Source organism: Aedes albopictus, chromosome 2, assembly GCF_035046485.1.
Source record: "Aedes albopictus strain Foshan chromosome 2, AalbF5, whole genome shotgun sequence".
Lineage (NCBI taxonomy): Eukaryota > Metazoa > Arthropoda > Insecta > Diptera > Culicidae > Aedes > Aedes albopictus.
The window spans coordinates 242,806,029-242,818,137 of record NC_085137.1 but is presented as its reverse complement, the minus strand read 5'-3'; the positions used below and the strand labels follow the sequence as shown (position 1 = coordinate 242,818,137).

Genomic DNA, 12,109 nt, shown 5'->3' with positions numbered 1-12,109 from the left:
AGGATGCGCCCTTGGAGCCCGGATCTGGGGCCAACAATTTGGCCTCGCGGTAGTGCTGGCCGTTGGCGCAACGTCCCTGAGCTGGTGGCTCGGTTGGGTCATAATTGGCCCCATAGTTTTCATACTGGGCTTCCTAATCGCTCTCTTCCCGAAGAGACTACTTTCCACACTAGTCCGTCAGGCAGCAGATGACATCATAGAAACTGCCACCAACAACAGTACCCAATCCTTACCCGGCCACAAGTGGTTGGCCGACATTGCTTTTGCACCATCACTGAAGCGCGTTTTCACCAACGGTATTCTGATCTTCAACGTGTTGGCGCTGGTGTTTGTACATACCGGAATCACCAACTTCAATGCTCACGAGCAAAACTACCTTCAGTCACGCTTCTTCCTGCCCACATCCAATGTCAACGGGTTAAACGACGAGTGGACTTCCAGGCTGATCACAAACCTGCTGCGGCCGCCGGTGGTGGCGATGGCTATTGTTGTAGCTGGGTTGATCATTGCCAAGGCGAATCCCAGCCCGAGGTGAGTGATTTTACGTCTTTTTACTTTACGATCATTATAAATATAGGGTATTGGTTCCCTTATTAAGCATGTGGCTCCCATTTTCATCCTACAAAAAACAAAGGATTGAAGCGTTGTTTATTTTGTTTAATATTTTTGTATTTTTTGTTAGAAGTGAGCACCCATGAAAACAAAAAGAACGTAATCAATCGGTGCCGTAGTCGCTTGTTTTCGAATAGGATGAATATGGGAGCGTGAGATTACTGATAGCATACATACCCTATCATGTGATGCATGTGAATTCAAAGTGTACCCTTTTTATGAAGTTATAATTTTATTTATGGGTATTTTTTTCAAACTTTGTGTGAGATAATTTTCAGGTGCTTAGGATTTTTATTAACATCAATTCTTTGTTTATTGCTAGAATAAGGGAGCGTCCATAAATTACGTCACACAAAAATTGCCCATTTTAAACCCCCGGCTCCCCTATGTCACACTATTTGTATGACTTCGGATTTTTTGTATGGGTTGTCACCCCCCCCCCCCCCCCCCCTCTTCCCCTAAAAGCGTGACGTAATTTATGAACGTTCCCTTATAAATAAGCGTTTATAAACTATGTGCAGCTTTTACGAGAGGGCGAGGAGGTCTATGAACAAATTTCACAGTCATCATACAAAATGTGTGAATTAGGGAAGAAGAATAATTTTAAATACCATAAACTAGGGTGTAGTTGATCAGTGGGGTGAACCTGATCACTCAATTACCCACGGATATATACTTTCAAGGAAGTTACCATTCCATTTTGATGTTACGTCATTGGATTGCGAAAGGTTTAATTAGAATTGTTGCTTCCTCAAAAGTCGACATCCGCAGGTAATTGAGTGATCAAGTTTACCCCACTGATCAACTACACCCCAGTTTACGGTATTCAGTTTGTATACGACTTTCATTAGTTAACATTGACTGACAAAGCAACACTGAAATGCTGACGAAATCACACTGTGAAAAAGGCTAGCACTTTTCCGAATAATGTGAGACATGAACGCACCAGAGCTGCACCAGTAATCTGATTTTTTACCAGCATTCAGGCTTGTCCGCACTGAGCGCATAAAAATTCTGCTCTTTGGATTTACACTATCAAGCACATCATAAATTAGAAATCTTTTAATCATATCAGATAGAAGGATGTTGAAATATTGTAAATGCCATTTCGAACTGTCAAAAAACCGCACCGCAGCGCTGCACGGGCCGTTCAAAGTGAAATTCACTAGAGTGTTTTCACCCGAGTGAAAATCTCTTTGCGCGGTCCGTGTGGCTCTGCGGTGCGGTTTTTTGACAGTTCGAAATGACATTTACAATATTTCAACATCCTTCTATCTGATATGATGAAAAGATGTCTAATTTATGATGTGCTTGATAGTGTAAATCCAAAGAGCAGAATTTTTATGCGCTCAGTGCGGACAAGCTTGCCAGCATTAAATTATAATACATAATTTCAATCAATAAGAGTTTTTCACTTCCACTAGATCAATAATCTGCAATACTAACTAGGCGATACTACATGGCGACCGTGACAGTACCAGAGGTGGCATCATGGTAACATACTGTATATGTTAAAATATTTTCTATTATCTTTTCTTCTTGTCGCAACGTCTACACTGGAACAGACCGTGCTTCTATGCTTAGTCTTCTATGGGCACTTCCAAAGTTATTACCTAAAATATTCGCCCACCAATGTACATGAACTCATCATAGATTAATAGAAAATAATCACTCCCAAACTATTCAAACTTTATTTTTTACCATTTCGAATGTGTTGTATATGTTTATCGCACGGCAGTCACGGAGATACCCATGGAGGTCCATTTCTATTGAGAAATGATGCTGGACCAACCGGAAATCGAGCTCGTTACCCTCAGAATGGCATTGCTAAATACCCGCGTGTTTACCGCTTCGGCTATATGTTCCGCAATTTTTCGAACAATATAAATGATTGTCATTTAGAGACTCTGCTAGCACTATAACTTAGAACAGTTGCATCGTTTATTTTTTTTTCCATAAATTATTTTAAAGCGGGTTAGAAATCCATAGCTACCGACGTTTCTGATCTTGTTTTGGTCCTTCCTCAGGGATGCTATAATCAGGGATAGGGTGCGACTCAAAATTCTTTGCACGCCGCACACGCTGCTACGACGAGACAGCACAACAAACTAGAGGGAGACGAGTACGTGCAAATGGGTTATGTGTTGCACACTTTCTTTGCCGTGCGCTGGCGTTCTCCTGTCTCTCGCACTCTGTTGTATACACTCTCTCTGTGTTTGTCTCTGTGCTTGATTCTACGCAAGATTGGTAAAATATCGAATCAAACGATCCATCACTTGTAAGGCCATGACAAGCTTAACAACTTTGCCGACAAAATAATCATTTCTAATTAATTTATTAACCCTTCAGCACGCACGCCGTTGTAAAAAGTACAACACTACCAAAAAACACCTCGCTCGTCGTATACAGCGCGAGCGCGGTGCAGTTTCAGTATCAAACAGGCGCGCGTCCTGGAAGGTTAAGTGTGTTTTTCTGTATATTGAAAGTACTAAACAAATGCACTGTTCCGTAGAGCTAGCGCTGCGATTTGACTCTCGCAAGTTACGAAAGCTCTCACTCATACGTCTCTGTCTCTCGGCAAAAACGGGAGACCAGCACTTGAGATTGTATGAAGCACAGGCGTCTTTCGCACCGCACTGTGCATGCCGACAATCCCTGGCTATAATGTATACATCAAGAATTAATACGGCGTAAACTATGAAATCAATAACCAAGTCTATAGTTAAGGAATCAGTCTACAATTAAGCCAATCCTATCACAAATAATTAAGAGATGCATCACCAAAATAAACCAATACTATGTATATTTTTATAATGGAGGAACCGAATAGTCTTCAGTGCGGCTGTGTTTATATGCGGAGAAAGTTATGAAAATCAAACAAATAAGTTACAAATACATTGGGAAAATACTAAAATTTTATGAGCTAGGATGAAATTCAAAATGATCACAATAAAACCAATTTTAAGTGCAGTGCAAAAATGAGCTCAAAAATTGTCAAATACAAAATGGCAAATGCAAATACAAAAATGCTATGAGATGCTTAGTAAAATCATCTGGGCTTAACTTAGTTCCTAATGCAGTAAATTCGTAGAACTTTCACATTTTCTGTTGTCACGGTTGCTATCTTTGGTATTGTCATGGTCGCCATGTAGTATCGTGTAAAGTGGAATACCTTTTTATGCCTTGGACTGTGGGTTAGGAAGTGACAAGTTTTTAAAAGTAGTTGAAAAATAGATATTTGTGTTGCTCTTCTTCTTCTTTCTGACTTTACATTCCAACTGGAACTTGGCCTGCCTCTCTTCAACTTAGTGTTCCCTGAGCACTTCCATAGAAGGGCTTTCTTTGCCAGCTATTGCAAGAATTTTTTATTTACTTACCACCGCCTTGAATTTATATACAAATTCTCCAGACTGCATCTTAATCTAAGTTCCTAATCCTATTTTTAAAAACAAACTTTGAAATAGCGTCTCTAATGCTATCAGGTTTCAACGACTATCATAGTCAGAAGGTCTGCAGGGTTGGCCCAGGGCAGTTGACGTAGCGCGTACCGAATGAAGCAGTGTTGGACTCTCCCCATTCGGATGATCTGCGTAGTGTGATGGGGTGACCACATGCAAACAGCGTATTCCGAAACGCTTCGAACGAGCGAGCAGTAAAGTGTTTTCAATGCGTAAATATTGTGAGGCAAGCACAATGATAAACTATGCCCAGGGAGTCGAGAAAATTTCCCCAACCCAAACGGGAATCGAGCCCGGCGTTTCCGGATTAGCGATCCAAACAAAGCCTTACCACTAGGCTAACTGGAGACCCATGTGCTAACATGTGCTGTTCTACATTCAAATCACACAAAAAGAGCCACAAATTTTGAGGTGGACAATTGAGTTATATGGAAAACAAATTATAGCGATTTGGTAATTTGGTTTAATCACCGCATGACTTTATGGTAACTTGTTAGACATAATCAAAAAAAAAAAAACGCCAAAATGTCAACATCGTGTCAAAGTTCAAGATAGCAATTTCCGTTCGCTTTAATAATCTTATAGTATAAACATGTTCTGCATAGCAGTAACAAAACAACCGTAATACATTTAAAAGTAATGATATTCATGTAAAAATACACCTTTTTTCTAGTGGACCGGATCTGGTATAATGTTCAAAGCACGTGACTATCACGCCGAGGACCTGGGATCGAATCCCACTTCCAATAAACACACAAAATTAGATTTTTTTTTTCGTCTACTTACCTACTTTCAGTCCTGGGCACCCACGGTGGTACAGAGACGAACCAGCCAAGGGCTGAAAGTCTCTTTAATAAAGATATTAATTAATTAACCCACGGCCGAATTGAAAGGTTTCCATCCTGGGCGATTGCCAACCATCGCCTTGACCTGTGGCCAGGTTAAATTTCTGTCGACTTGATAGATTTCGTTATTGAGGCTGCGCCGCCATGAGCATCTGGGTCTGCCTCTGCTGTGATGTCCTGCTGGGTTCCAGTCTAACGCTTGTTTGCAGATTTCGTTTCCGCCCCTGCGTTAAGTGTGGCCGACCCACCTCCACTTTCGCTCCCGAATTTCTGTCGCTATCGGCTTTTCATGACATCGACGATGGAGCTCCAATTGTGAGGCCACCATGCACGAATTGTATACCTCAGGCATCTATTGATGAAAACCTGCAGCCGTTGCGTGTTCTCCGTTGATACACACCAGGTTTCACTGGCTTATATAGCAGCACAGATTTCACGTTCGAGTTAAAAATTCGGATTTTGGTGCGTCGACTGATCTGGTTGTTTTTCCGTACATTTTATAAACTTGCAAAAGCAGCCCTCGCCTTCTTGATCCGTGCACCTATATCGATCTTGGTGCCGCCATCGGCCGCCATTTGGCTATCAAGATATTGGAAGCTTTAAACATTCTCCACTGATTGCCCAGCTTACCGTAAAGCTGGAAGGGTTGACCGTGTTTACATCCAACGATTTGGTCTTGTTGACGTTGCTGGTAAGACCTGTCGCTGAGGAGCGATTGGCAAGATAATCAAGCTTGCTCTGCATATCAGAACGCCGATGAGCTTGGAGAGCAACATCATCAGCCAGTTCGAAGTTATTGATGTGCTCCATGGTAATGGGTTGCCACAGCAACCCACGATTTAGTTCACGGTCAATAGCACCAATCAGGATCTTGTCGATTACGATGAGAAACAGTAGCGGTAATAGTATACATCCTTGCCCTACTCCAGCAACGACCCGGATGGGATCGGGCAAAACACCGTTGTGCAGTAATCTGCACGAAAATTATCTGTATCTGTATTATCACACATGCCTGAGGGCTTCTCACATGTTTTCGTGATTGATTCCGTCGAAAGCTTTTTCGTAATCAATGAGCACCAGGTAGAGAGACTCTTTGGAATTAATTGATTTGCTCCAGGATGATACGGAGCGTGACAATATGGTCCACATAGGATCTTCCGGCACGGAATCCTGCTTGCTGCCGTCGGAGAGTTGCGTCAATCTTCTCCTGTAGCCGATTAAGGATCACTTTGCAGAGGACTTTGAGAACGATACACAGTAACATGATGGCCCCGCATACAGTGAGGTCTCTCTTTTTGGGTACCTTTACTAAGACGCCTTGCATTCAATCGACTGGAAATGTCGCGGTTTCCCATATGTTGCAAAATAATTGATGCAGTAGTTGTGAGGATACTACGGGATCAGCTTTGAGTATCTCAGCTGATATGCGTTCGACCCCTGGGGCTCTGTTCGATTTTATGCTACGGATGGCTGTTTCTATCTCCTGCACTGATGGAGCTTCGGTGTTGATACGGGTTATGCGTCAAACCCTTGGCGGATCATGCTGAGGTGTTAATGGCGTGACCAACACTTGAAAAAGGTTTCCAAAATGCTCGACCCAGCGTTTCAACTGGTCAGCCAGGTCGGTCAGTAACTGTCCAGACGTGTCTTTCATCGTAGCATTCATCTTGGTCCCACTAAGGCGACGTGAGACATCGTAGAGGAGACAAATGTCGCCTGTGTTTGCGGCTTTCTCGCCTTCGTCGGCTAGGGAGTCCGCCCACGCTCTTTTATCCCGTCTACATGAGCGTTCCAGTACCTTCTCGAAAGCCGTATAGCCCTAACGGGCTACGGCTTTGGTTCCCCTGTTTTCGCTCGCTCTATCACGGCTTTGGCGTTCCTTCGCTCCTCTATCTTCCTCCAAGTATCATTTGTGATCCACTGCTTTCTTCGAGTGCGTAGCTCACCCAAATTATTCTCGCCGGTGGCGATGAAGGCGTTCTTGATGGCGTGCCACCTTCTGGAATTTTCACAGCACGGTTATCTAGCTCCTCGACGAAGGACCTTTCCAAGGCAGCGTCTTCCAGTCGGCGTGTGTTGAACTGGCGTCCGATTTTCTCCTCCTGTTGCTGGATCCTGGCAATGCGTAGCCGGATCTGGCCGATTAGGAGATCATGGTCGGACGCAATGTCGGCGCTACGTTTGTTCCGCACATCAAGAAGGCTCCGTCTCCATTTTCGGCTGATGCAGATGTGGTCGATTTGATTTTCCGTGACGCTATCACGGGAAACCCATATCACTTTGTGCACTGTTAGATGAGGAAAGAGCGCGCGATCCCCCAAACACCATGTCATTGTTGCCACAAAACTCTGCAAACAGCTCTCCGTTTTCTCCGAGACCATGGCGTCCCATAACGTGCTCATAGTCCGAGTTGTCGGAACCAACCTTCGCGTTGAAGTCGCCTCATCTTGGTATCACCTTTTGGATTCTTATCCAGGACAGCATTCAGTTGTCTGTAGAAGTTCTCTCTGTCTTGTATTTTGGCAACATCGGTTGGTGCGTATCTTTGGATCATAGTAAAGTTTCGAACCCGTGTTCTGAATCTGGCTACAATTATCCTCTCATTAATAGGTTCCCACTTCATGAGCGCAGCGTGGGCGTGAGCGCTGAGCAGGAAACCAACTCCACGGTGGCGAGGAGGGAGTTCTTCTCGTATAGCAGAATTTGGCCCGACACCAATCTATGTTCTCCAAAGTTCAGCCAACAAGAAACAAAATTCTTTACGATTTTTGCAAAAGTTGGCTTAAGGAATCTGTCAGAAAATAAACCAGTAGGGTCTGGAACCTTTTGGACAGGGGGACCTATTTTGGGCACTTGCTGCTATAACTCAGTCAATTTTGAACCAATTGACTTGATTTGCTTGATTTGGAACACGACGAGACTTTTACAGTATCTTGCCATGTACAAAAATTCACGTCAACCGGTTTGAAGTTAGCTGAGCTATAGGAGCAAGTGCCTAAAATAGGACCTCCTACCCAAATGGCCCAAGACCCTATATCCCCTTCAGCTGTTTGAACTATTGGGTCACTACTTATACATTGTATGCGAGAAAACAATATTTTGTTAATATCGCATAGTGTTAACATATCAAGTTAAACAGAAAATAAACAAAAAGTAACCCAAATTTATCTGTTGCATTATTTTATTATTAAGCTGAAAAGCAGACTTTGCTTCAGTTGAGACGTTACCAAGGATACATATGTCTATGTTGCCCTTAACAGACGTTTAACAATTTGTACTAAGGAAAAACTAGGAGAACTAGGAAAAAATTGAAAATTGGATGACACAGAATGTCGATTGATCAGCAAACAGAGAGATTGAATTGTGAAAAAATGCTTCTGGTGAGATCCGAGCCAACGATTCTGTATTCGCTAGTCCAGCACTTTAACCAACTAAGCCACAGAACAGTTAACAATTCTGCGGAATAGAAAGCCAAACTGACTCCGAGCCCACACCATGATCACTCCTATTTTCACAATTCCATCTCTCTTTCGTCTAAGATGTCAATTTTATGAAAATCATGTTACGATTGATCAGTTAAGTTAATTTGGGTTCATCCAGTTCAAATACAGAACTGAAAAAACTTGAAGGCGCACAGCTTTCGAACTTGTACAGCCCCCCATTTCTTTAGAAATCCTCTAGTTTTTGCCATTGAATACAGAGGGTTAACCTATGTATATATAAAGACTCACATGAAAGCTCTGGAAACCGGCACAATTGTGATATTATTGAATCACTTCGACACCACTTAGAACCACATTTTTCCACGCAAACCGCCCGCTGGCGCTGGACTGCTGCTTATGAAACCTTTATGCACAGATTCCCGCGAAAGGAAGCAAGCAATTATTTCTAATAAACCCCAGTCGCGAGACAGATTATCGTCGTTGGTTGTCGCAGTCGTCAGTCAGTCAGTCAGTCACGGATGAGATGTTTACAAACAAATGACAACCGGGTCATCGGCTAATATTCCATCGATGTTTGCTTGGTATTCCAGAAAGGTAGATTTTCACATTTTGCGGACGTAGGCGATGTATGTACCTGCTATATTCGCAGACTCACCGTGATTTATGGTAAAAGTTCAGTTTTGGAACGCAGTCACGTTGCTGTTTGAGGTGGCCGTATGATAGAGCAGGATTGTAAGCGTGCTTGGAACAAGTTTTGTTAAACCTAATTACAACATCTGACAACTATGTGTTGGATTGATTTAAACAATTTAATATGTAAATGAAAAAAAAAGAAAATTAGAAACAAAATTTAAGAAAAAAAAACAAAAAAAATATCAATTACAAAAAAAAAATAAAATAAAAACTAGATTTGATAGAAAAAAAAATTAGTAATAATCAAGCGAATGTACACAACCATTTAGGTCTTGTTTTATTCTAAGTGATGCTAAATTCGATATACCTTGGATAATTTGCACACATGCAGATCACATTTGCAACGACCGTTGCGGATTTGACCCCAAGTTTTTTAAATTCTATTATCAGTCATTCAAGGTTTGTTGATAGAGTTTGTTTAAATTTCTGCTCGGGTTGACATGTGTTTTTAGTTTCACTTGAAATTAGGATCGCATAAATACGCCATACAGGTCACAAAATGTGCAGATTTGATGTTGAGCACTGAAAGCTCGATCCCCTCACACTATCCACGAACTAAAAAAGTTGTCCAGCAAGTTATCAAATATCCGAACGCACCGGTTCAAACTGGCGGCAGTACGCACAGTAAAGCGTACACGACGAAGGTACTTTCAGGTGCTAATTTTTAGCAAACACAGAAACGCAATACACACGACGAAGACCGGACGGAAACCGACAGGCAAAAAAACACCTATGTTTTTGTTTTGTGATGAGGCAAAAGCTGTGCCCCACTATTCCGCGCGATGCTGATCGTTACGAAGCTAGCCGTTAACTAAGCTCGTGGAGATCACTTGAACTAGCCGTATGTGGCCGTAGGTAGCTCTCCCTTCTAACACGGTGGGAAGAGTCAATGTTGATCGTTGATCGTTGGGCGACTGGTCGTGGGTTCCACCAGCTGAGCATGTTTAATGTATACATGTGTAGGTACTACATTGATCATCCGAATTGGGAAACCCTTTATGACAAACCTTTTACTGCCGTTTGTTTTCGATCAAACTCGACCCAAATCGTTCATAATTTATTCATCACGAATTGACTCTTACTCATCAAGGGAAACGAAGATTTGTAAACAAGTTTGCTTCTACGATGAAAATGGCTTAATTCTTAACCTGATAACTTCCACGGAGGATTACTTTAAAAATCCTGAAGAAATCCCTAGAGGACTTCCTGAAGAAAACCCTAGATGAATTTCTGCTGGAATTCCTTGAGAAATCTCTGGAGGAATCCCTAAAGGTATTCCTGAATCTTTGGAGGAATTCCTGGAGGAATCTCTGGAGGAATTCCTGGAGGAATCTTTGGAGGAATCTCTGGAGGAATCTCTGGAGGAATCTCTGGAGGAATTCCTGGAGGAATCTGTGGAGGAATCTCTGGAGGAATCCCTGGAGGAATCTCTGGAGGAATTCCTGGATTAATCTCTGAAGGAATTTCTGGAGGAATCTCTGGACGAATTCCTGGAGGAATCCCTGGAGGAATTCCTGGAGAAATTCCTGGAGGAATCTCTAGTCTAATTCCAGCAGGAATCCCTGGAAGAATCCCTGGAGGAATCCCTGGAGGAATCCCTGGAGGAATCCCTGGAGGAATCCCTGGAGGAATCCCTGGAGGAATCCCTGGAGGAATCCCTGGAGGAATCCCTGGAGGAATCCCTGGAGGAATCCCTGGAGGAGTCCTTGGAGGAATCCCTGGAGGAATCCTTGGAGGAATCCCTGGAAGAATCCCTGGAAGAATCCCTGAAGGAATCCCTGGAGGAATCCCTGGAGGATTCCCTGGAGGAATCCCTGGAGGAATCCCTGGAGGAATCCCTGGAGGAATCCCTGGAGGAATCCCTGGAGGAATCCCTGGAGGAATTCCTGGAGGAAACTCTGGAGGAATCCCTGAAGGAAACTCTGGAGGAATCCCTGGAGGAATCCCTGGAGGAATCCCTGGAGGAATCCCTGGAGGAATCCCTGGAGGAATCCCTGGAGGAATCCCTGGAGGAATCCCTGGAGGAATCCCTGGAGGAATCCCTGGAGGAATCCCTGGAGGAATCCCTGGAGGAATCCCTGGAGGAATCCCTGGAGGAATCCCTGGAGGAATCCCTGGAGGAATCCCTGGAGGAATCCCTGGAGGAATCCCTGGAGGAATCCCTGGAGGAATCCCTGGAGGAATCCCTGGAGGAATCCCTGGAGGAATCCCTGGAGGAATCCCTGGAGGAATCCCTGGAGGAATCCCTGGAGGAATCCCTGGAGGAATCCCTGGAGGAATCCCTGGAGGAATCCCTGGAGGAATCCCTGGAGGAATCCCTGGAGGAATCCCTGGAGGAATCCCTGGAGGAATCCCTGGAGGAATCCCTGGAGGAATCCCTGGAGGAATCCCTGGAGGAATCCCTGGAGGAATCCCTGGAGGAATCCCTGGAGGAATCCCTGGAGGAATCCCTGGAGGAATCCCTGGAGGAATCCCTGGAGGAATCCCTGGAGGAATCCCTGGAGGAATCCCTGGAGGAATCCCTAGAGGAATCCCTGGAGGAATCCCTGGAGGAATCCCTGGAGGAATCCTTGGAGGAATCCCTGGAGGAATACCTCGAAAATCTTTAGAAGAATTCCAGGTCGAATCTTTTTGAAGAACAATCATTCGTTCAACAAAAAGATGACTACAAAATCGAGACATCAGTGTACACGGATGGCGCGAGTTGCAAATTGATAGATGCGCCTGAAGCCGCATACGTTTGCATTTGCAAACGAAATGCGACGCATGTACCTACATACCTGTTTCTGGATTTGGGGAAGTGACTACGCTCGCAGCGCCGATAATGCTGCTGCGAGAAGTGCTGGTAATTCGAGATCGAGTTGTCTCGATCTTGTTGTGGGAGCAAAGGGGTGGGTGTTGTGGCGACATTCGCTAAACCGAGCTGCAATTGAAAACCACAACATCTCTTCGTTTGTCACTTTTGTCACAATGCCGCGCACCGAATGCGACCGTAGACAGCTTTTATTATTTAATTTTCGTATTGTTATGTGTACAATAAGTAGCTGTTACCGGGAAT

General features: G+C 43.8%; 2 protein-coding genes across 4 annotated transcripts in view; one reads left to right on the top strand and one right to left on the bottom strand.

Annotated features, from left to right (window-relative positions):
* The window catches only part of LOC115258143 (solute carrier organic anion transporter family member 74D), a 111,750-nt gene extending 101,879 nt beyond the window's left edge, over positions 1 to 9,871 (bottom strand). Inside the window, exon 1 of one of the 3 annotated variants that reach the window (XM_062851424.1) lies at positions 9,649 to 9,871. The gene's annotated coding sequence lies outside the window, so the exon portion shown is untranslated. Of the gene's footprint in view, positions 1 to 8,646; positions 8,768 to 9,358; positions 9,465 to 9,648 lie in introns of those variants that run through there. The other 2 variants (XM_062851425.1, XM_062851426.1) reach the window with 2 other exon arrangements.
* Positions 1 to 12,109, top strand: part of LOC109622883 (solute carrier organic anion transporter family member 1C1) — a 41,051-nt gene that overhangs the window by 17,320 nt on the left and 11,622 nt on the right. The window contains exon 4 of the mRNA XM_020077336.3: positions 3 to 531. Within this exon, the coding sequence (XP_019932895.3) occupies positions 3 to 531 (529 nt within the window). The remainder of the gene's footprint in view (positions 1 to 2; positions 532 to 12,109) is intronic.